Source organism: Mya arenaria, chromosome 3 (genome assembly GCF_026914265.1).
Source record: "Mya arenaria isolate MELC-2E11 chromosome 3, ASM2691426v1".
Lineage (NCBI taxonomy): Eukaryota > Metazoa > Mollusca > Bivalvia > Myida > Myidae > Mya > Mya arenaria.
Window position 1 is genome coordinate 31,139,987 of NC_069124.1, and position 25,510 is coordinate 31,165,496.

A 25,510-nucleotide genomic window follows, 5' to 3' on the forward strand; every position below is an offset into this window, starting at 1 on the left:
AAGGACCGGTTGCGTTAAATATGGATGAGATCGGTAACGCCGTGATGCAAGTCAGGTTAAAAACACAGAGTATCAATTAAATTAGCAGTATTCATGCAGTCAGTTTTATCCGATTTTGGACATTCACTACATCGGCGAAGGCAATGATAATTGATTAAACCCCCCCCAAGGTTAAGATTTTAAATTGATTATTGCTCGAGTATATGTGGTTAAGCATGAACAGACGAATGCAATTTACTGAGTGTTTAGGTAAACATCAAAGTACTCCAAGCTTAACTCGTATAAGACTGAGAATTGTTTTTACTAAGATGACTATTTCAAGTACTGCTTTCCCTGCACTTGCACATAAAACAAATCGTTATGGACTTGACAGTAGTCATGTTTTACACTGGCATAATTTTCGGATAAATGTACGGCACTGGATATTATTATATTACGAATATATCACTGAAGGAAATGCCATTACTCGTAAAGAAATATTACAATCCTCAGGCACATAATCTACTTTTAGGAGAAAAATATTCAAACTTTGATTGTCGTTATGAATTGTTAGATCGTAAACCAGCCGAATAAGAATATATTCGTATACAAACATGAACCCTGTTTCGACTGCCTAACAGAGTTTCATATAATAACACACTTTGTCATTTCAATTTGTATAATAATGCTTGATTGGTATTTATAATTTCTCTTTTCAACATGTGATGTGGTAAGATTTTAAATTATTGTATACACTTTATTAACTTTTTAAATTTACAATTTATGTTGAAGCCACGCTTATACTTATTTCATGCATCTTATCTTAATTAAAACCAAATACGATTAAGCCGTGTAAGAATAAAACTCTGTAGGCGGCATCTTCAACTTAGTTTAGAATATTTCAGAATCTGATTTAAAAGCTACTCTAGCCTGACTGTACTATAAAGTTACTTTATTTATTTTTTTCTCTAGAAATCACAGGCATGATAGCAGCGATCAAGAAGAATGTTTGAACTATGTTAGCTTGATTTTATAGGATGACTAGACTCAAACTAGAAAACCTGATTAAGGTCCTTAAAGTGTATATCTTTTTAAAATCGTAATGCAAATAACGTTATCAAAACTCAGCAATAGGTTTGAATTTAAAACATTCCAATAAAGTTCACATCTGTATGACTTAAATCATCTAACCCTTCAAGTGCATTTATTATTTTCCTGGGAATTCTTCCATGGTTCTAAAAGTCGTTTGTAGCTTACTTGATAAGATTATGAATGATGGTAAGCCGACGACTGGCATGTACCCATGGAAAACGGTTGTCACTGTTTGATAATCAGCCAGTTCGTAATGTAATTCTGAGAATAACACACTTGTATTGGTATTTATAAAACAACTGAGATATGGCATGCCTCAGTAGTCATAATTGTTAAGGGTTTAACTGCTTTCAATGCAGTACAAATTCATCTCCTCATTATTTATTATTATTAACAATAACTTCAGAATCCTCCCACAACTACAAATGTACCTACAAGATTATGAATGAAGCGCCCACCAACTGGAATTTGAATGGACTAATTTGAATTTTGACGACATTTTACCAAACATGTTTGAAGTTCTTCAGCATGAACGCGTTATATCCTATTTTGTGACAGAAAGTGTAGCGAATAACTTCATGTTGTTATAAATTCCAACTTTCTCAAGACTAATGATACAAAGAATACAAAAAAAAGAATGAGGGATCGATTACCCTGACTGTCGTACGGAATGTTTCTTCCAATAACTTTCTTAGATAAACAATTGGAGAACTTTCTCTGTTAAGTTTTATTTAACTAACATATTTTTCCTATAAGAAAATCAGTATAAAAACAAACTTTTGATGAAATTTTATCATTGTTACAAGCATTGTTTACACATTTCACAAGAAATTATTGTTTAGTTTGTCTTGCCCTATAAAACGTGAATAAATTCCTCTAAACACAGGATAATTTTTTTAATATTTATAATGCACAAAAAGAAAGTAGTCTGAGGCCAGAATAATTTTTAAACGGAGAAAACAAGGCCGTCTTCTGTCAGACAGACTATTAGGTCCTCATCGCATTACTCTGTGTTCCCCGAGCACTGAATGTGGTTATGCATTTCCGCATATTTCATCCGAAATAGGATCAGTATGATAACTAATTCATTAATTCTTTGCATGTACACACAATATGATTATCCGCTTCATATTTCCGATTAGCTTGTTCGTCGTTTTAGGTTTGATGCAATCAAAGATTTGTTAGTAATATCTTTTTGCAACTTCTTCGATTAAGTATGACCTTTTTTATGTACAAAAAAACCACAATAGAGTTTGACATATCAGGCTAACTGACACGTTTATGACGATTGAAAGTGTGCAGTTTTAGTGTAATTTGAAAATTCATAGTGGTATAGGGCTTAAAACCGACTAGTTAAAAATTTATTTGTGTGTGTGTGTTTGAGTTTTAGTATTTTTTTTTAATTGTTCGCCATTATCATTTAAATCCTTGAATATACAAGACATACTCAATTCCATGGCATGGTGAAATATTATTCGAGCCGTTGATATGTTTTGTCTAGCCAGCACACGAGCCCTTAAATAATGCCATTGCTGACAATGGAACTTGAACACATAAGTGGCTTGATAAAACAAATAACGTGATGATAAATATGTCGGTGCAAAATAATATACATATTGCACTGATCAATAAAAAATATTGGTAAACATATGTGTTGAGTCGTGAACACCAGGTCTAAATATTTGAACATGTCTTAAACCCTAATACCACTTTCAAACGTAGCCCATATGTATATTGTTTGTTTTGAATGCGTTTATAATTTCCGAATATAAATGAGTGTTGAAACCCGTTCAAGAAGCAAGATAGCAAGGATAACCTACTTAATCATATACAGTACACATGAATATAGGATTTAAACCAGAATAAAAGTACATTGCATGACACACATACAAAATGTGGCCAACAGGAAAACATGTTCAAAGTGCCATCCAGATTAACATATAATTACATCCATTGTCTATGCCACTAGTTTGATAGTGCGTGATTGGTAGCTAGAACTGCTCTGAATAACATGTGCTGTGGTTCGTTGTACGATGAACTTTTATTTCCTGTATAAACTTAAATCTCAGTTTTAAACGCACACTTCATTTTTTTCAGGAATAAAACAGTTGCTTGAAAAATTAAACAAATCTGATTAAAAAGTTGCCAAAATATTACGTTAAAGCTTAAGCTTCTTTATAGTCCTTTCTTCAGAAAAAAAATATGCATTTTGACAATTAACCACCATTTGTTAAATCTAATAAAAAAAGCGTATTAAGAATATGCATATTAAGTTGTTAAGTACATTGGTGAGGTAAGTTCAATAAGGTAATAATAAATCGCAGACCTCATGTTGCCTTTTTGGATTAAAATACACCAAGGAAAAAAAATTGTTTGGATAAATCATTTCCTCCCACTTTGTTTCCCGTAATAAATTGTTAGCACCTCTGATTCGGCAGAGAAAAAAACTGAAGACAGCAGGCAGTCTGTTCTGAGTGCTTCCCAGATTTACATTTTGTTAAACCCATTGTCTAGTTCACTGGTATCTTGCTGGGATAGAACAATGCTGGGCACAACATGTTTCATGGTTTATATATACTTCGTTAACATTTTTGACTGTATTAGATAACCACAGAATCCACCTATGATATTGCTATCTGACTGTAAGGAATATCTGCATCATACTTTAAGCCATTCTGGCATCACATTAAAGAGGCTATTTAAGAAGGCAGGCTTCCTTTTATACGGAGTAGTTACATTAAAACGTTGAAGTGTTTAATCTGACTATACAAATTAAATGCATTTACGTTTTTTTTTAAGTTTCCGTTGCTCTAAATACGTTAGTAGGTAAATTATTTGTTTAAATTCGATGCTAGTTCTACGCCTGGCTTTATTTTTAGCCGATACGATTGTTACTTTTTGATTTTGAACTCCTTTGAAAGATTACACTGAGAAAAACACAAACCATAAAACACACAAAATTAGATCTATTTTTCCAAATATTTTAATAAATGCTTGTCCGCGCAGTGGACAGCAGACTCGCTTGTCATATAGGCGATTCCCGGGGAGTTTTGTTGTGTGGTCACTAAGCCTTACAAGAAAGTTTCTTCAGGGTACTCCGGTTTCCCATACAATATAAAACCACACTCTCGCGTTAAATCGTGCCAACGATTTTAATAAAATGTTGAAATAACATGTTTCAGAATCGTTGTAAAATAGTTAGTTTAAACTAAACTAATAAATGCTAAAGAAATTATTACTATTACCAATACAATCTAAGTATATTTTTTCTTCTTGACAGTATTTTACAGAAACCACATAACTTAAGTTTAACAAAATAATTCAACAATTAATTTAGTTACGTTTCATATACTAAGAAATAATTTATCACACCACTGACAGCAAATACAAACTTTTAAATGAAAGGACATTTTTACGTTGAATACGTTTAAATTCTCTTGTTACTTGTATACAATCATTTTTTTTTTAATTTCAACATTTGAGAGGTTTCCAAGCTACTTTTTTATTTTTGTTGCTCCAATAACTTTAATTTACAGTGTTAAACAAAATTACGAAAATACAGCACATAAATGCCTACTTACCTAAATTAGAAATCAGGAAAGTGCTAAGAAATAGAAGTTGAACAATGCACAAGTAAATCCGCAGAATATGATCAAGTCTTAAGGGTAGCATTTTCAATTACATAATATATAGTCTTAGTTTCTGCATTTTTAAACTATACTGTATGCGACTATGTTTTCTTAACTGTAATCATCTGACGATGCAATTAATCCGATTTTAAACAATACTGAGATCACATATATATTGATAGTAAATTCCTCCTTTCTCCCACGATAATGAATTAAAACTCCGACTGAAGCGCACAAAAGACTCTGAATTCATTGTACCAATGTGCTTCCGCGTGAACGTGTTACCATATTCGCGGCATTTGAAGCGTGAATGTAGTATTTGTCACTATGATTGATTAGTTCTAACCTTCTCAATAATCATGATATAAGCAAAACAGACGGGACTGATCACCGTGATTGTCATACAGAATTACTACTGTGATAGCTTTATAAGACAGATTGCTTGAGCTTCTCCTATTTCTATTTTGATTTTACATTGACTTTCTCCTACAAGCTGTCACTTTATATTAAAAATTTATTATCATTGTTATTCATAGTGTTTACTTTGCCGGATTAGTGTCACAAACAACTCTGTAGGACTAAAATGTACGTATGATTTTCTTTATTTGTTCGAGAATATTGAGAAAGAAGACGCTTTATTCCATTTATATCAGTTTTTAATAATTTCGCCATGCTTTTGATATTTATAACTCTTTGCACAAATATCCATTCTGATGTAATACTTCCATAACGTTAACCTAACTAAACACACTTTATATTCACTAAGTTTGCATTTACGCTTTTAAAAACGTCACTTGTTACTTTTTCAAATGAAAACAATTAATACGAATTATCAGAATATTTAACTCCAATATAACTCTTCATTAAATGGAACTCTTCTGATGATCAAAAGAAAATACTCTTCGTGAGGCGCAACAGATCGCGAGTGTATTCCAGATTATACAAATAATATTCCATTCATCTTCCAATTCAGGAGCAGGAAAAGACAGTATAGAGAAGCTGTGCACTTCCTCTATATTTCCGATTGTGCTCCGTATTGGTTCTCTTTCATAATGCTTCATGTTGTTTTACGTAGAGGCTAGAGCTCCATTGCTGTGTTATTGGCTTTATTTTATTTCGTTCAAAGACGGTACTGGATTTGTTTAAGTCTTCCGCCAAAGTATAAATGGTGTGATTAAAATTGGTAAATCTTGAAATCGGCATGCCCCACGCGTCCAAGTTTAATACGGGAGTATATACATTTGTAATTAAAATGTTCAAATGACACTTTCAAGTGTTTTGTCATTCATCGAGCTTTGTGCTATACTATTATTTACCAGTCAATCATATCATATTTTGATAAGTTTACCATGTATACCTTTAAACAAAATCAACATCTTGTTACGGTTGCAAGTCAATTAGTGCTTATTGTTCGTTAATTCCAGTAATGGATAAATGTGAATCAATTAGTGTCCAACAGCATACGACGTATTGCATGCCTGGTTAAAACACAATATACTAATTAAATTGCATGCATGCAAACAATTCACCAAGAGACTAAAAACACACACATGGTTGTAAGTTGGTGTTATCGTTAGTGTGTAGTCAGTTTTATCCAATACCAAATTTACATGTGTTATCGGTAGTTTAATTTCTTTATACTAGCTGAAAATATTTTAAGCCGACCTTACGGACGTTACAATTGTGTGCCCAACCTGGTGAACAATAAAATACCACAGCACGCAGATGCCAAAACATTCTTTGAGAATTTTTTAACACATTTTTTTCCTCTGACAGGCGTTTTAATAGATTATTTGTTCGTAATTTGCAGTTCTGCGTTTAAATATGCACGATAAACTCAACTTCATGGCATGGTGAACTTTAACTCGCCGGTGGTCTGTGTGATCTAGACTGCATTGGAAGCCAGTGAGTAGAGCCGTTGATAACAATGGAACATGAACATATGTGGCTTCATAAAATATCACACGATGATAAATGAGTCGGTGGTAAAGTTAATATTCATTGCATTGATCCGTAATAAAAAAAATGCACAACGTCATATGTATTAGTATTTTTTAACTGGCTGTAGAAATTTCCTAAATCACGCTGTCTCGTTCTCCTTACTTACCGTACATTCTTAATCAATTGATTTGTCCAAATTTGAATTGATGTGAGAACTTTTTACATTCATTTGAATTAATGTGATATGTTATTATATCAATAATTTGCTTATCACTTTTTTTGAATTTACAGTTATACAATAATTTTACACAAACATATTTCTAACCTAACCTCGACTTTTAAGCATTACCAACTGCAAGACAAAGATAAAACAAACAATTATAATGACACATTTGTATCAAATAAATACTAAACAATAGTTTAACAATAAAATAAAATAAACAAAACCATATTTGGACGTTATTGAAATCTTCGCGACTGGTCAAAATAATGATACAGAGCATAATATATACCAATCTCGCCTTTTTAAACCCCAATGAACCACCGGAGTTAGGAATACACCTAAAATTCATAGTGTTTCCTAGGAAACTCTGAGAAGAATGGCTACATTTTCTTTTCTTTACGGTTGCCCGAGCTGTTAGCTTGATGATTCTCTCTAACAAAAGGCACGAGATAAATGTTAGCCACTCAAACAGTAAGAAATTATTTTACCAGCCTAAGCTATTGATCTTGGTATTTTATTGTCTCTGGTAGGCGATAAATCATAGTATGTTATTCACGAAACTGTAATCAAACATTGCGTGAAACTGACAAACCTTACCAATATTGTTTTGAAATAGACACTAAATTCCGATTTTCCGATAATCAATAAACATTACCGACACGCTATGCTCATGCATTATTTGTTGCTATATAATGTGCATATTGCATTGATTATGAGTTGGTTTTTTGGATTGTATTTATTCATTTTCACTCAATATCTGTCGGAATAGTAAATCCTTATTATGAAATGTTCATTTGAATGCGTAAGACTACTCATATACGTTTCGGTGTCTTTCTTGTGTGTTTTTAGGAAAAAAGCGAAACCATATGTTACAAAACAACCAAAATGAAAATACATCCTTTTGCCTCATTTAACGTTTTATAAAGAGTACTCATTGATGAAGGCCTAGTGACATGTTTGTCCATGCATTTTTGATGTTAATAACACAGTGCCTATTTCATGGCTTTTAAAGTACTTAGTATTTTATCATTAATCTGTTCTTTTTTAGATATGTTCTTGTGTTATATATATCGGATAATTCAATGTGTGATATCACATGGTCGACTTGAAAATTGCTAGAGAAACACTGTCTTGTCAGATATGCACACAATGTTATGGTCGTTCGAGCATTTATTTGTAAAATAGAACTTCCAAAATATGTATCTGCATAGTGTAATCAAATCATTTTTTAAAGATATTTCACGACCGGCTGTAATATGTTATACGTCATGCATCTATCGGAAACGTTATGGCTGTTTTATAAAGAGTAGTCAATGATGTAAATATTGGAGACAAAATATTGATTGCAGCTTGTTTTGCCCCTGGAGCACTAAGCTAATTTCGACCATGATGTAAATATGATAAACCTAAGGCAAATAATCTGCTTCTTTGAAAGAAATCATCCTTCTTTGAGTGTCGTTATAAATTGTTAGATCGTATCCAGCCGAACAAAATTACATTTGTAGACAAACAGCAAGCCTGTTCCGAGTGCCTACCAGAGTAACGTATAACTACACCATTGTCTAGACCATTTAAATGATGATTCGTGAATAGTAGGTAGAATCGCTTTGCTCAACATGTGTTGTAGTACGAGTTATGGTATATAACTTTGTAATGTAAAAGCTTAATATGATAACGGCACTTTTAAAATCATTTCATGGAACTAAATAGTAGTCATATTCAAAACTAAAGGCGATCAATCTCTGCACATATTCATTGAATGCGACATTAAGCCATTTACGCATCAACTTACTATGGATTATTTAAGAATATGCTTATATAAACACCATAATTTAAGTTCGCGTTTTTCTTCAGAAATGAGACACATGAGAACAGCGAGCAAAACAGATAATTTTCGCATGATGTTCACTGGTTTTTACCAACTATTTATACTAAAACATGAAATAGCGATTAAGATACTACAAGATGTATCGCCATGGTTAAATCGGTTTGCATATACAGGTTTAAAATCAAGGACAAACACTTATATGGAGAAATTCCATTTCCGCATGATTTGAATTATGCAAATTGTGCTGTCACCATTACACTCGATTGCATTAATAAGTTTCCTGGGAATGCTTTGATGCCTCTTGAAGCAGGTGGTAGGTATTGAAGTTGGTAAGTCGAAGAATGTCATTTGTCTATGGTAAACGACTTTCAATGCTTATTCTGAGAAATGCGCCCATGTGTTAGTATTTCAAATATACCTGTGAGGTGGCACGCTTCATTGATGATATGTAAGCGTTCTCGCTTTTAATGCATTACATGTTTATCAACTCCTTTTGAAAAGGCTCAAAAAGAAAGATTGATATATGTGTTCAACGTTACATTGAATGATTTGTAAAACTAACTACTTATTCCATTACAATAAATAATCAAAGATGTTTCATCAAGAATATCTTCCATGGGATCGATATACAACTAGAAAAACAACAACACGTACATGACCTCTTATCTAGGTTAGAAATAAGGCACGAGGTAAGAAATAAAACTGCAATGATACACTAATAAGTCTTCAGCATTTGATCCATATGTAGGAATGGCATTGTCAACTACATTTATTTTGAATACGTATTCCAAATTCATGTTTAAATCACCTTTAATGCAAATATTTCCCAATAAAAACAGACTTTAAAAATGATTATATCAGTAATCACCGATGCATTTTTTTATTTATCCATAGGATAATGCTATAATTTCTTAGTTTCACAATACAACGTTCACCATAATTGCACATTTACACAAAAACTCATGAATATGCAGAGAGTGTAGCAAATATCTTGACATGTTTGAATAGTTTCAACTTTCTCAAGAAGTATGATACAAAAAATACAAAGATATGAAAAAAATGATTGATCACACTGATTGTCGTACGAATTATTTGTTATGATAGCTTTCTAAAGCAGATTCTTTGAGATATTTCTCGATTAAGTTTTATTTAAATAATCATTTTTCCTACAAGCTGTCACTTTTCATTACATAATGTTTGATCGATACCAATATGCTGTGAGTATTATTTATAAGAGTTCACTTGCCGGAATATCGTAACTAGACCGAACAATAAATGATATTGAAATAATGACTTGTGTGGCGCATTTCGTACTATCCTTTTTATTACTTCACATTTATTTGCGGACACATAAGAAACCATTAGATCAATTTCTTTTCCTTGCCTACCAGATGTCAATAATTCCGTCAAGTTATTGTTCACAATAGTTATTGGCAACATTTTGGTTTTCATAATATAATTATATTATATAACTGAAATTAAGCACACTTCATATTATTCTATATTTCATTTACCCTCTTGAATTCATCCCTTCTTACCACTACGAAATTCCCAAAGTAAACGGTTCAGACGAATTATCAGGAACTATTACTCTATTGAAGCATTGAATGAAAGTGGTTGTTTATTTCAGAATATTTCTGCTTAGGTTGATCAGAAGGCGCTATGCCCTCACAAGGCGATACCAATCTCATATTAAACGATAGATTATAAAATTAAAGATTCATGTAAATGTCTTTTATTCTCACATTTAGGAGCAGAAAGAGACAGTATAAGGATTAGTACAACACCCGATTGGGATAAGTTTGACTTTCAGAGCCCTCATTGCTGTCATCCTTGGCTATTGTTTTTTGGCATAACGTTTAACTTAATTTCTTAAAAAAATGTTTCCTTTATTTCATCCTATATAAAATGTGAACGACATTTCCATTTTTAATGCACAAAATAGGACGTCTTTAGACAGAATAATTTGAAATTGAAGAAGCAATGATTTTTTACTCGGACATACTATTTTCGAAGTACTCATCTCGTTACTCCGTCTTCCCGAGCAGTGATGTGAAATTGTGTTTCTGTATATTTTATCAGAAAAAGCATCAGTATATTAACTAATCATTACATCTTTGCAAGTAAACACAATATGGTTTCCCGCTATACATGTTTATTTCTGATCAGCCTGCTGGTTGCTTTAGTTTTGATGCAATCAACGCCTTGACCAGATATTTGCCGTAGACATATAAAATAACTCTTTTGCAACTTTTCTGATTAAATATAACCGATTTCTTTCAACATGAAGAGTCCACAGAGTTTGATATATCAGACGAACCCACACCTACTGAGGACTAAAATTGTGCAGATTTTTTATAGATTTGTTATATTGTATGGGGATGAAGGGTATAGACTTGTAAAGAGAATGTGTGTGTAGGTAGTAATTTGTTTGATGAATTGTTCGCAATTTACATTTGTGTTCTAGCATATACGCGACAGACACAATCCCATTGCATGATGAATTATTAATTCCCGGTGTTCTTTTAGGTCTAGACTGCTCTAGACGCAAATTATCCTTTTTTCTATTGTTAATTGTCTGCCTGAAACTTATATTACAATTATGGTGAATATGGTTTGCTATTGCATCTTTTAAAAAAGGTTTTATTCCAATATTCTAATATAATTATATATATTACAGATGAAATTCAGAAAGGTTTTAAAGTTTTGTACAAGCTTAAGTCCCATGATCAAGCTTAGCACATAAAATTTATTTTTGTTGTTGTATTATGTGTGTAAAAATCGAATTTAAAAGTGTGTTAGACCATAAAAGAAATTTGTAGATAGCCATGAAAAACAACTTTTAAATAAGTAAAATCAAGCATAAGTAAAACATGAAATTATACTAATACCTATTACGCATTTCACTAAAATATGGGTTCAATCCATCGGCGCTACAGCACGTTTGTTTCAAACCAACAATGTCAGTTATATAAGTCTGTAATTCTTTCTTAAGCATGACCGTTAATGGCTTATTATACTAGATGACTATTCTAGAAAGTGACCTTTTAATGTGACACAGGTCCAAAAATGACTTCATGTCCCATGTGCGACAAGGGTGATGCAGATGGCAGTAAATACAATTAATATGCGTTATCCATAAACTTAAAAAATGCAATTAAGATAATAATGAAACAGCTCAACTCCAAAGATTTTCGTACTTCGAATTGCCAATCGCAGTGCAAAATAATTGGCATTCGATTATACTATTTCGACAAATCAACTATGATTTATGCAATATCTTTCCACAAACAATTTGTCTTTTATCTACGTACTTACTGTTCATTTTTAGTTAGTGAATTGCTTTGGCCAAATTGGAATTGATGTGAAAGAGTTTACATTCATTTAAATGATTTTGATGTATAACAAGTAATTTGCTTTTCCCCTTATTCAAGTTTACCATTATTCCATATACACAACCAAATTTCGAGTCTACCCTAAAATTTTAAACATAATCAATAATAAGACATCGAAAAAAACATACTTTTGGAATGACACACTCTATCAAATAAATAAAAGCATAACTTAGTGAACAATATATATAAGATAACGTTAACGAAATGTATTGAGTTTGCTGCTGGTCAAAATGAAGACATCTTACGACGCAATGCAGGGTGTCTGCTAGATTTGCATTTCTTAACCCGCTTTGACCCATAGTGTTGAGGAATAAACATCATCTACATTGAGTTTCCTAGCAAATCCTGACAAGAACGGCTATATTTACTTTACGGTTGCCCGAGCTGTCAGAATGATGATTCTTTCACACAAAGAGTCAAGAGATAAATGGCACCCACTTAAACAGAAAAAAAATATTTAACCAAGCTTAGCTTCTGATCTCGGTATTTCTGTTGTCTCTGGTTTGCGATCAATCATAGTATGTTATTCACGAAATTTTATCAAGCTTTGCTTTAAACTGACATAATTTACTAATAATGTTTAGATTAAGAAACTAAAATCATATATCAAATCATCGTCAGGGAAAATCAATAAACATTACCGACACGCTTTGTTAATGCATAATGTGTTGGTAAATTTATGTTGTTGAATTGTATCTATGCATTTTCACTAATAAAATGCCGTCATAGTACATTCTTAACTAGCCATATTCCTTTGAGTGCATATTACTATTGACGCTTCAATGTCTATCTTGTGTGTATGTACGAAAACCTATCACTTTGACCAAAAAACGAACACCCACAAAAAGAAAAAAGGAAAGATAAAACAAAGTGCAAAACAACAAGCCAGAAGGAATAAAAAATTTAAGTAGCCAAGTAGTAGTGTTCTCATTGATAAATATCTTGTGATATTATTTTCTCTGTGGAGTTGATGTTAATTACATAGTTTTCATTCAGTTATTTAATATTACTTGGTATATTATTATGAATACGTTACTCATTAATACGTTCTTGAACAAAGATAGAGCGGTTTTATAATAATATGATAGAATATGGTGAGCTGGAAAAATACTAGGCACACCCCACTTGTCAGTAATTCACACAATGTTCTATCTTGACGAGCGAGGAATATAGAACTCGCAATATAGAACGTCCAAAATACATATCGACATAGATGTAATGATCATTTTTACTTGAAATTAATTTGACAACCAGCTATAAAATGCGAGACGTCTTTTCTGAAACTCATGTAGTTTGGAACATGTATTGCTGTTTTATAAAACTAGAAAGAATAGTCAATGATGTAAATATTGGCGAAAAAAATCATTGCTTGGCTTACGGAGAACTAATTTCGACCACGATGTGAACACATAGAGTGAATACATTCATATCATTTAAACGAATTTAATAAACCTAAGGCAATTAGCTTCTGGGTAAGTAATCATACTTCTTTGATTGTCGTTTTATAAATTGAACGATCGTATCCAGCCAAACAAGATAAAATTTGTAGAAAAACAGGAAGCCTGTTCCGAGGCGAACCACAGGTACGTATAATTGCAACCATTGTCTAGGCCATTAATATAATGTTGCGAGAATGGTAGTTAGAATCGCTTTGCTCAACATGTGTTGTGATACGATTGATTGAACATACCTTTATTAAGTCAAAACTAATGTTTAAGGCACAGTTAAACTTACTTCAGTTAAATAGTAGTCTTTTTAAAGTCGAGCTGTTAAAGCAGACGCGATGTACTTCCATTTAGTTTAGAGTATTTCATCATCGAATCAAAAAGTCGTTATAATCTAAATATAATTTTACGTTCATGTTTTTCTTCATCAATTAATGAGAACAGAGATCGAAACTCCTGTATGAACAAATACGTTAATTAAATTGTATAACTTCAGTAGGCTTTAATACGAAAATGGGACTAAGAAGCTATAAGCAGCATCGTTATGCAAATCAAATTACCATAACTCTCCAATGGTGTTAAAATCATCATAATATTCAAGTCATTTAAGCGCATTAATAGTTTTCCTTGGAATGCTTTGATGGCTCTTCAAGCAGGTAGTAGGTAACTTGATTAGATTAAGCACGATGAAAAGCTGACGACTGGCATTTACCGAGAGTAAACGATTGTCACTGCTGATAATCAGTTATGTCGGAAGTTTATTTAGAAAATTAAACACATGTGTTGGTAATTATAAAACAAGTGCGAGATGACATGTGTAATTTATCGTTTTTAAAGCATGATCAGTTAATATACTCCTTTTGAAAATGTTTGATGAAGTATGGAAAAATGTATAATGAATTATTTGTCAAACTAATTATGCCATCACATTTGATAATCACATTAGCATTTATAAGTAATATTCTATTTTATAGATGTAAAATTAAATAATACTAGTTTATATTTGTATAAGCATAAACAAACTTTTATTTTCAAATGTTAGTGTGAATTTTTAAAACGAGTCAACGTTTGGTGCTCTGCGATATGAGATGTTCAAGAAAATGATGAAAATTGAAAGCAAAACTGCATTTTCTTGAATTACCACTTACCAGAATAAGAAATAAGGCACGTGGTAACAACTAACACTGCAGCATTGCACGAGTTAGAACGCATCATAGGATTAAAGCGTAAGAATCGTATTGTCAATTACATTTCAATGCATATTCCAAAATACTTCATGTCTAAACAACCTTTATTGTATCTTTTTTCCATTGAATATTGGAGTAGAACAAACTTAATAATCACTAATGTTTTCTTTCTAAATCCATAGAACAATGTAATTATTCCATGAAATCACACTATTGAATTCCCCAATACTGCAGTCTAACTCCTCATTGTGCCCACAACTATAAATTAACACAAAACTCCTACATGCAGCGAACAATTAACTTGAGCCTGTATTTTCTAATTTGAGTGTTGATGACCTTTTCCAAAACATGTTTGAGGTTCTTCAGCATGAACGCTTTGTCCTCGGAAGAGAGTTTAGCAAATTCTGGACATGTTCGAATAGTTCCAAGTTTCTCAAGCAGTATGATACAAAGAATACAAATATAAAAAGGCAGGATTGATCACAATGATTGATGTATGGACTATTTGTTTCTGAAGCAGATTGATTCAGTTTTTCCTCGATTTTTTTAATAAAAACTTTCCCTTCAAGCTGTTATTTTCCATTTAATGATAGGTGATTAATACCACCCGTTTGTTATTATTATTCATAAGTGCTCGAGAACGGGACAAAACAATAAATGATATGTATTTAATAGAAGGTTGGTATATGACATATTTCGTATTGTCATTGAAACAACTTCAATGAATCGACAAGACATTTTGAAGACTCAATACACTATTGGTCATAATGTTTTTCCTTGTCTACCATTTGTCAATAATTCCGTTAATTATTAATCACCATAGCTATTTGCCCAATCTTGGTTTCATCATTGAAATCCATTATATAACTGAAAATAAGCGCACTTTATGTTCTTCTACATTTCCTTTATCCTTTTAAAAGCATCCCTTCTTACCACTATCAAATTCCCAATGCAAACGATTCAAACCAATTACATGTATAAGGAAATACTACTCTAACGGAGCAGTGATTGAAAGTGTTTGTTTATTTCGGAACATTTCTCTTCATTCTGGCCAGAAGGCGTTATGCCCTTACAATCACTAAAGACCGTAAGTTAATCCTAGATTATACAATAATTATCATTTACATTCTAATTTAGAAGCAGAAAGACACAGACGACTGTAGGAATTAGTACAGCATCAGATTCTGATATGTATAGGTTGATTTTCAGAACCCGCATTGTTGTCAACTTTGGTTATCGATTGTTTTTACCCTACGTTAATATTTTAGAGCTTTGTGTAATTAAACAAATATCAAATGAATTAAACACGTTAAAACAGTTATTTAAAATGTTTATTTTGATTGCATAAAACAGACCGTATACCTGAAGTATAACAAGTGGTAAAAGCAAGCCTGTGTTCCTATGACAGACCTCATCTCATTATTCTGTCTCCCCGAGCAGTGAAAGTGGAAATGTGGTTATGCATATTACATGCGAAATAGCATCATTATATTAACCAATCATTAAATCATGCAAGTACACTCAATATGATTTTCCGCTATCTATTTCTAATCAGCCTGTGTGTCGCTTTAGGCTTGATGCAATCAATGCTTTGATCGGAAAATTTGACGTAGGTTTGTATTGAATATTCTTGTTGCAACTTCTCCGGTTAAATATGTCAAATGTTGTTGAACATAAACTGTTAATCGGGTTTGACATAACAGTCAAACCGACACGCCATTGTTATATTTTGTTGTGATATAGGGTATAAAACAGACTATTATAGCAAGAATAAATGTGAGTTTGTTAAAATTAAGTCTTATGGGGAATTGTTTGCTATTTCCATTTGTATCTTTGAATATACACGACAGATACATTTTCCATGGCATTATTACGCGCCGGTGCTTTGTTAGGTCTAGCCTGACCTGGAATACAATGAGTAGAGCCTTTGATGTTCCATAAAATATTTACACGATGATAATGAGTCGGGGCCAAAGGTAATAGTCATTGTATTTATCCTTTATGTTTATTGATCAAAAGAAAATACGCAAATCATTCGTTTTTATGGTTTATTGTCTGTCTATAAAAACAGCTTTAAGAACATTGGACTGAATTGGTCCAAAACCAATGCCGGATATTTCACTAGTTGGTAACCTAAAATATGAAACGGGCGCGTCCTCGATACATCAGTGACGAATTCTTTTTGAAGAGGTATGTATATATAACACAAAAAAATAAGGTAAAGAAGGAATAACTACGACCAACTTATTGAATGATAAAATCCGGACACATTTTTATTTGTATAATACCAGTTAACATTATTCTACATTTAGCAAAAGTTTCTACGGCTGGTAAAAAAATCATTAGATGCCGTATTGAATAATTGACTCCATAAGCCGCAAAAACGGGGTCAAAGTCTTTTTAAAAAGCGTAAGTTTTTTAAATCAAGATCGAGACAATGTCAGTACTGTTTTTTGTAATTTGAATTTTACAAAGTTTTGAGAACTTTTTTATGGAGCTTGTTGTAAAATATTACGGCGTTTTGTAATGTAAGACAAGATATAAGCAAATGAAACATTTAAACATGTAATGCTTAAGGTGTATCTAGAAATTGGGACCGGATTTCTAAAACAATGTTAAGTATGAATTACCTAATAACATTTATAGAACGTTAGGCATGAGTACCCTAACTAGTCGCATAAAACACAAACTATAATGAACTTAGTAATGAGATATACTTGTGTTCATGTACATTTATCTAGATCAACATTGTCAAGAACTAAAGTTATTTATTCTCTTTCCGCATATCATGATAATACTAGACGACTAATCTAGAAAATGACGTACATGACGAATCGGGAACTAAACATGACGCCATAACCTTAAATGGAAAACACGATGTGGATAACATTAAAGAATATCCGTGGGCTTAATGCGTCTCATAAGCAACGCAGAATGACTGGTTTCCTTTTATACTGTTTCTACAACTCAATTCTGTTTTATACATTTGCAATGCAATTATCCGAACACCCTTACAACATCAATTAGAATGTCAATGAAATATTAAGCTATTATGTAATAATGAAAAAGTTTGCATATACATCATTTGTATACTAATGTGGTGTTTAATGTCAAAATGCGTTCAGTCGTTGCGTCATGCTTACTTAATGCTAGACTGTTAGTGTGCTTAGAATATATACACGATATATAGTTACGTGGAGAACGTGCCAATTGACCGTAATTCAATTTCGTGTATTTTCTTGTCTTCATAAAATCCCGATTTCTTTATTGTATTGTAATGCAAGCAACATGTTTTACTGGGTGTAACGACGTCAACATTAAGTACATTTACAACCATCTGAAAAATACATGTTGCCCCTTGGAAGTACTTAATTCAGACATCTGATTTGCCTGTTCACATATTATACTAAAACAAGGGTTATGTTGTGATGTTTGTATGATTGACAACAATTTTTAAAACTGCACTCTCACAGATTTACCATATTTACATCTTTTTTTATTTTTTGTCTCGGAAAGAGCAAATTTATCATAATTATCTGCAAATAAATGATTTAAGTTTGCTGACAAATGATCAGATTGCAGATTTTCATATGTCCGTTCGCCAATTAATGTTTTTATGACTTAAACCGTTACTAACGGTTTAGGAAAAATGCATAAAACATCAATTTTTGAACTTAAATATAAAAATCTGCAATCTAATTGTTTCTCAGCAGTCTTATATAACAGGTTTCATGGATTTTCGCAAAAAAACGGCTCGTTCCAAGACAAAAAATTAAAAAGTTGTCAAAACTTTCAATCTATGAGAGTGCAGCTTTAATCTTACAACTAATTGAAAATCATAAACCTAATTAAGTACATATATTTCACCATTCTTTATATAATTATATTTAGAGACACGTGTTCGCCTGTGATGAAAGGCTTTTCTTGAAGGGTAATAGAAGAAAAGCAATTACTGCTTAAAATTGACCAATAATTGTCTCAACCAACATCAAAATGATGTTACACTTATCCATGCAAACAGAGCATTATACTGCAATGACCAGTCTCGCCATTGCGTTTTGGTGCATACAAGCATTGACATTATTTTATTTTACTATAATGCATAAGGGAATACGTAATATTAAGCTTTGAACAATTATAACGAAATCATGACGTGGTTTCAAGGTAAAATCCCCAATACGTAATACCCGAATAATTTTTACCTTGTATTTAAAAAAGACAGCCAAAATTGCTGACGCTATTGGGATTCAAAAACATAAAAATAATATAGTTTGTGTATTGTTTAAATTATAATAATTGTATCATATGTACATCATAATTATAGAACAACTTCAGTCCATTCCAAACAAATATCGAGTAGAACGACCTATGCCCTATTAATAGACAATTTGGGAGTTACAAACTGGCATTGATGCAATGTTATCAAACAATTAATATGTCTCCCGTCCTCCCCCCTTACAATTTATAATTGGTAAATTGCAAAAATTGCATTGCGACCCATAGTCGTCAACGCCCTTGATAAATCTCACTAGTTTTTTAGTGCTGGAACAATTATAGAGAAGGCGTCAACTGTGTTCTGGGTACTGGTCAAAGGGGAGATGTAGGATAGAACTGGACATTGATTTCTGGCTTATGTAGTGAGGTAGGGTATAAGTTTTGGTTTCTTAAAAATAAAAGTTCAAAAAATATAAGTTCATTACTTAAAATTGTAAACGGAAAATGAACAGCAAGGGATTGAAAATGAACAGCAAGGTACGGAAAATGAACATAAAGGTATGGCAAATGAACAGTTAGGTTAATGCATATCAGTGAGTGTTTACTAATAAAGGCACACCAGCAAATACACGTGTTCTACCCTATTGCACACATGTCACGAGAGATGAAGTTTATACTAGTGCACATATGTCACAACACGTAGTTTATCCTTTGGAAAAAATGCAAATTTGTTACTTATTGCCACCAAGACCGGCACGTTGGACCGCATTTACAAAACGTCCCCTTGGAACAATTTAACTTATAAATAAGCTTTTCCACCTCTCTATTTGGAAGAAAACCAACAATATACATACGCCAAAAAATGTACCTTTCTATGTGATGGTTAACAATTATTTGAATTAATGTGATATATATGAAATGACATAAAATCACTTTCACCTTAGATTGTTCGCCTTTGTTGCTCATTGTTTTACCATATACGGACAATAATGTATCGCGAATCTGCAATCTTCTTTTTTTAACGAAAACCAATTGCAGTGATCAAATTCCTTATAAATGCAGTATTATGTTTAAAAACGTATCGAATTATTGATACAAATGTTCCCGTATGCGTTGCATTGACAGTGCAAATTGAAAACGATATGCGAGTGTCTCTTGCCATTAGCTCTATTGGGGATAACTTAAGAGTGCAATTAATTGTTTGGTCAGCTTAAGTCCAGTGTTGTTTGAGAAAAAATTCCGAAATAAGTATCCTGTTGTCCAAAGAGTTAATTATTGCTGGAAAACCTGTATTAGCTTTGAGCTTAAAATTTTCTCGTTGTATTTTGTGCATATGTTCACAATGTCAATTAACATAATACGTAAATAATAGCCTTTGAGTATTGAAAACATGTTATCTAGAGAGAATGTAAGTATCTGATTCGGTAAATCGCATAAGATCAAACCAAGTAGGCAATCGCTAGACTGTTTTCCTGTGGCATTAATTAAACATGTTATATCAATTTTCTGGATAATTTGCTCTCCATAACGAAATGAGGAAACATTCCACTTGTCTGAACTGCAATTTGCATCAGATCATAACATTATTAATCAACATATTAACCCATACAAGTTGTTTCTAATTAGAAAGAAACGTGCTGGCAAGTGCTTCTAAAGCAGTTACAAGCGCTGTTCACGCATTTTTAAGATCGCGCCCGATAGCTCGTACTGCATCGAACTAAATCCTTAACATAAAGGCATTTTGATTTGTATCATCAAAAAATTGTTTAACTTATGCATAACAGCATAAATGCAAGGTAGGCGCTCGTTAATTGTTTTGTTTTGAAACACATCAGTGAACAGTTTTAAATAATAAATCATTGCTTAAAAGTAACCAGACAAATAATATAATGCAAGCGTACCTAACAAATGAAGTAATATTTTTTATGTTTATCTCCCTGAGAACGTCTGGCCTGATTTCAACATGTAAATTGCTTTTGAGAGAATCAATTTTTATTTCTCGCGCGCACCAGCTTTTTCTGTCAGTGCGATACAAGACAATCAACTGGGAATACTAGACAAAGATAAATAACATTAACTCCCTCCTTCTCTAATATCCCTAGTATATTGTTTGTAAGAACCAACATATCTTCATCGCAACGATCGCCTTTGATGACATTGCTATTTCAGTGAAGTTATATTTTTGTTTTTATATTGTTCAAATGGTCCAAAACTAAATCCTACTGCGTTAAAATCAGTGGTGACAATAACTTGAAATGAGTTTATCAAGATAAACGTACCCTTGGTTGACTTCAAAACGGTAGTTGCTTCGAGACTCACCAAATGTAGATTCTCTTGACCTCTCAAAAGAACTTTGCCTCGAGAATGATTCCTATGAGTTTATATACGACCACACAATCGAGCTATTAAATACTTTAAAGTAGAATAATTGTATGATCTGCGCCTTCTTTTTTTCTATTAGAATGTAATCAAATTAAATGGTATCTAATAAACTGATGAGAGTTCAGAGGACATAATCATACACTGCAGCGCCTACATCAAATGTTCAAGCCGAAACGCACACTATATGAATTTAAGGTTTTTAAACTTTGTATCGTTTTATTAATCCTATGAAAATGACAATATAAAAGAAGTTAACAGTATAATTTGATTTTAATAATTAAACATTATATTGAAAATAATGTTCTTTTACCTTCACGAAAATCAATGAATAAACTTATAATCCTTCATATTATGAAACGAAAATAGATTGTAAATACACCAAATGTTGCAGTAAATGTATTTCCCATTTGTTAAAATTGGAAAAACATGGTATGCAGAAAAGATGTCAACATTTGTAACTTAATCATCTTTAACGGTTTTAGACTTATCACATTCGTGTAATACAAAACAATTGAGCATTGCTTTGTCTGTCCTTTTAAGGGAGGTATTGGGTAATTGACCCGCATCAACTGGATAAATATATGAAAAGCTGGTTAACATATCGCAATGACATGATTGGTTGAAATAATAACTGTATAAATATTATCCAATCAATACACATATAGCTAACATTTCACCAAAGCAGACTAATAGCCTGTTGTGCATACTTGGCAACGGGCGTATATCCATTATTGATTATGTCACCTTTACTTCGCCCCAGTTCAACTGGTAGGACAAGAGATAATTGCATTGGTTGTGTTCCCCGTTACTGAGTGTTAGATCTAGAAAGCAAGAAAGGCATAACTGGTAGTATAAATGTCCTCATTTCTTCCCTCGTAAGAAATGGGTAATGGTCCAGGTTCTTAGCATCGTTTTATTGTTTGTCAAAATGTTTCCGGAATGAATACTGACAGTTGGAATCGTTAAGTGGTCTAAGAAAGAAATCTGTCATTGGCCTATTTTCGACTGTGGCTTATATCATACAATTGGGATTTCACCGTGTCTAGAAAACTTTGGCGATATTTCGAGTCTTAAAGAGTCTAGACGTTTTGTTGCTGTGGTGTAAATTAGGGTCCCTTAAAAAAACTTACTGAAAAGACAACCAATTATTACAGCAGTCGATGGCGAAATCATTGTTTCATTTTAAACGAATTATCAAAAACCTTGGATGTATGAATACATATTAAAAATGCACGTACTAAAGTGCTGACCTTTAAACAGACGATATAGATATAGAGGAATACTGCTGTTAGTTGTTTGTGTAAGTCTTTCAAAACCTGTTGTTCAAGTTTTATATATATATATATTTGTTTCGCTGTTATGCATAAGTTAAACAATTCTGTCTAATGTCTTTTGCAGCTATGAGTTCATGCACAGAAATGCAAGAATTTCTGCGGTTTCAAATACTGTCGAAATGCAACAACATAGCTAGGATTTTTCCATAGTGATAGAACATTAAAAGCTATGAAAACAATCAATCACAAATCTAAGCTCAGAGACAAGTGGCATAACTTGAAATCTTCATTCCATTGTAACTTTTTTCTTAGATAAGAATCAGTAATATCATTTGCGGATTTGTTTAGTTATTTTAAAATGTTTAATTAATAACTTTTATATTCGTAAAACAGGTCTAGACTCGTACTTGGGACTGTTCTAAACCATGGACCCGGAAGAGACGTAAGCAATAAATTGTATAAGCATTCGATTTGTGTATATTTGAATTATGTTGCATTCTTGAAACTACAGGTCATTTAATGAGGACAAGAATGTTGTCCTCTTTATGTAGTATTTTTTATATCTTCACGTTAAGAGTGTTATAACGATCTTAAGAAGGGAGATTATATTGCTATCTGAAGTGAATCAATCTTACTTCAGCAAAAGTGTTGTCTTACATCTTAATTACAATCAGTTAAATGCATTCCGGTAGTTATCAAGCTGTTTGAATGACGAAATGTTTTTTGGACGTCTGGAAGTATTTATGATCCACCTGATATAGTTTCATACACGCAGCTGTCTCTGCTGTCAGAATTATATTATCCGGTGGGGAACGAAAATTTTGTATAAGCTACAGGTAGAAAATATATCAAATTCTCCCTGGTATACAAAAATAAATCATTTCTCATAATTGCAAAGAGGGACAGTATTTTCTCTAGTAATTGTAATGTTGTTATTACTAAATAATTTTGATAATTATACTACTTTTAATTTGTTTTTTTACTGATAAATATTTGGACAAGAATGATAGTTTGCCCTTTATTTTTTAATATCCAGATCAGACTTGTGTTTCAGTAAGAAAAATATCATAGTCCTTTCTGATAGGTTAATGCGACCATTTATCGTTAAAGCCCTTTTGATCTGTGTGTTTTCTGTTTGTACGCTTGTGTCTGTCACTCAGTAAGGTTTGTGGCCTTATCCTGTGCCACTAAACAAGGTTTATTTTGGATAGTTTGATAATTATGCTTAGTGTCGTTTGGAGCCTCTAAATAGGGTTTATGTTGGACATTTGATAATGTTTGTTTAGTGTCGTTTGAACCACCTGGTGCCTCTGAACAGGTTTCATATTTTGCAATTTGATAATTTTCGCTTAGTGTCGTTTGATCTCTTATCTGGTGCCTCTGAACAGCGTTAATATTGGATAATAGGACATCTATGTTGTCTGTCTGTGGTGTTTGTACGTTTGTGTTTGTCGTTCAGTGTCTTTTGGGTGCTTACATAAAGTCTCTAGACGGGGTTTATATTGGATATTATTAATCAACTATTACGTATTTGACGAGATACAGAGACTATTGCCGTATCAATACAAGACAATTGAAGACAACCTATGCCAGAACTCGCTCTATATCGACCAAACTCGGCCAGTATCGACAGAACTTGCCTAATATGAGTTTACTCCGCTTTGATTGGCTATAAAACTCGCCTAATATAGGATTGAGAAATGAGCCATTTTCAATGGCTGTCGGAACTCGCCTAATATGAAAAATATGCTGGAAATAAATTTTGTTTTCCGTTTCCGACCTTTTTGAAAATTTTGTGTTTATATAAACCTATATATTTGGCATAATTGAACCTACTGAACGATTGAACCACTTTGTACGGTTTAATATAACAGTTGCATTTAACCCGTTGGTGGATTTTACGAATTTTACGATTTTGTACGCCGAAAAAATGGACTACGAAGGTGAAACATTTGACGTGTTGGCAAACGATTTACAAAATTAAGACGAAAAGACATGCTTCCTTACAATGTACAGTGCTTTATTCATAAGTATATGCAACTTCACTATAAGGATGCATGTCAAAATCAGCAAAGTCAAGTCTAGAAAAGCAGGCACCATGAATTAATAAGGGATAAGTTCGGCTTCAATGTGAACTAAAGGTAAGTTATAAGAATGTTTTTAACCAAAATGGTAATAGTTAATTAATAAAATACTTATTAATTAGGTGATTTCATATTTTTCCTTTCGGGCTCAGGCAAATACAGCTGACCTCGGACAAATAACTAGGCCAATATGAAATCACCTAATTAATAACATTATAATATGACAACTGTGTAGTCTGTTAGTGGTGCTTGTACGTTTGTATTTGTCGCTCAGTGTCGCTCGGGACTTTATATTGAGTCTCTAGACGGGGTTTATATAGGATAATTTGACAACTGTGTAGTCTGTGATGCTTGTATGGTATTTCACGTTCAATTAGTTTTTCATTTTCTTTTTTCATATTTACACTGTAAGGTTTGTATATTTTTGCTTAAAGAGTCCTTAGAATTATCTTGAACATTTTAATCTTTGTAAAGAATTATATATTACTTTATGATGCACATCAAACAGACTTTCCTTCACCCTTAAAAGAAGTTTATGCAATTGAAACCATTTAATAAATTGGTCATGTAGTTTATATTCAAACTTCAAGAATAGAAAAACATATAAATGTTCCTCCAAATATGTAGGGTTGCCATTCAATGCAGCCATACATTCGCTCATGTTACTGGAAATACAACGAACCAAAATAATAATAGACTGTCGATTCTGCTACAAATAAACATTTCCGAAACCATCTGACTGCTGATATTGCCATATGAGAATCGTCTGAAACCTAATTAGTACGATGTAAGTAGGCGAAACAGAGTAAATGGAGCAGACACTTTGACAGAAAGCT

General features: G+C 32.5%; 1 protein-coding gene across 3 annotated transcripts in view; it reads right to left on the bottom strand.

The window, feature by feature from the left end:
* LOC128229208 (zwei Ig domain protein zig-8-like) overlaps positions 1 to 25,510 on the bottom strand; it is a 177,156-nt gene that overhangs the window by 48,274 nt on the left and 103,372 nt on the right. Inside the window, exon 1 of one of the 3 annotated variants that reach the window (XM_052940956.1) lies at positions 4,653 to 5,632. The exons of the other annotated variants lie outside the window; for them this stretch is intronic. Within the exon in view, the coding sequence (XP_052796916.1) occupies positions 4,653 to 4,743 (91 nt within the window). The 5' untranslated portion in view covers positions 4,744 to 5,632. Of the gene's footprint in view, positions 1 to 4,652; positions 5,633 to 25,510 lie in introns of those variants that run through there. 3 annotated transcript variants of the gene reach the window in all.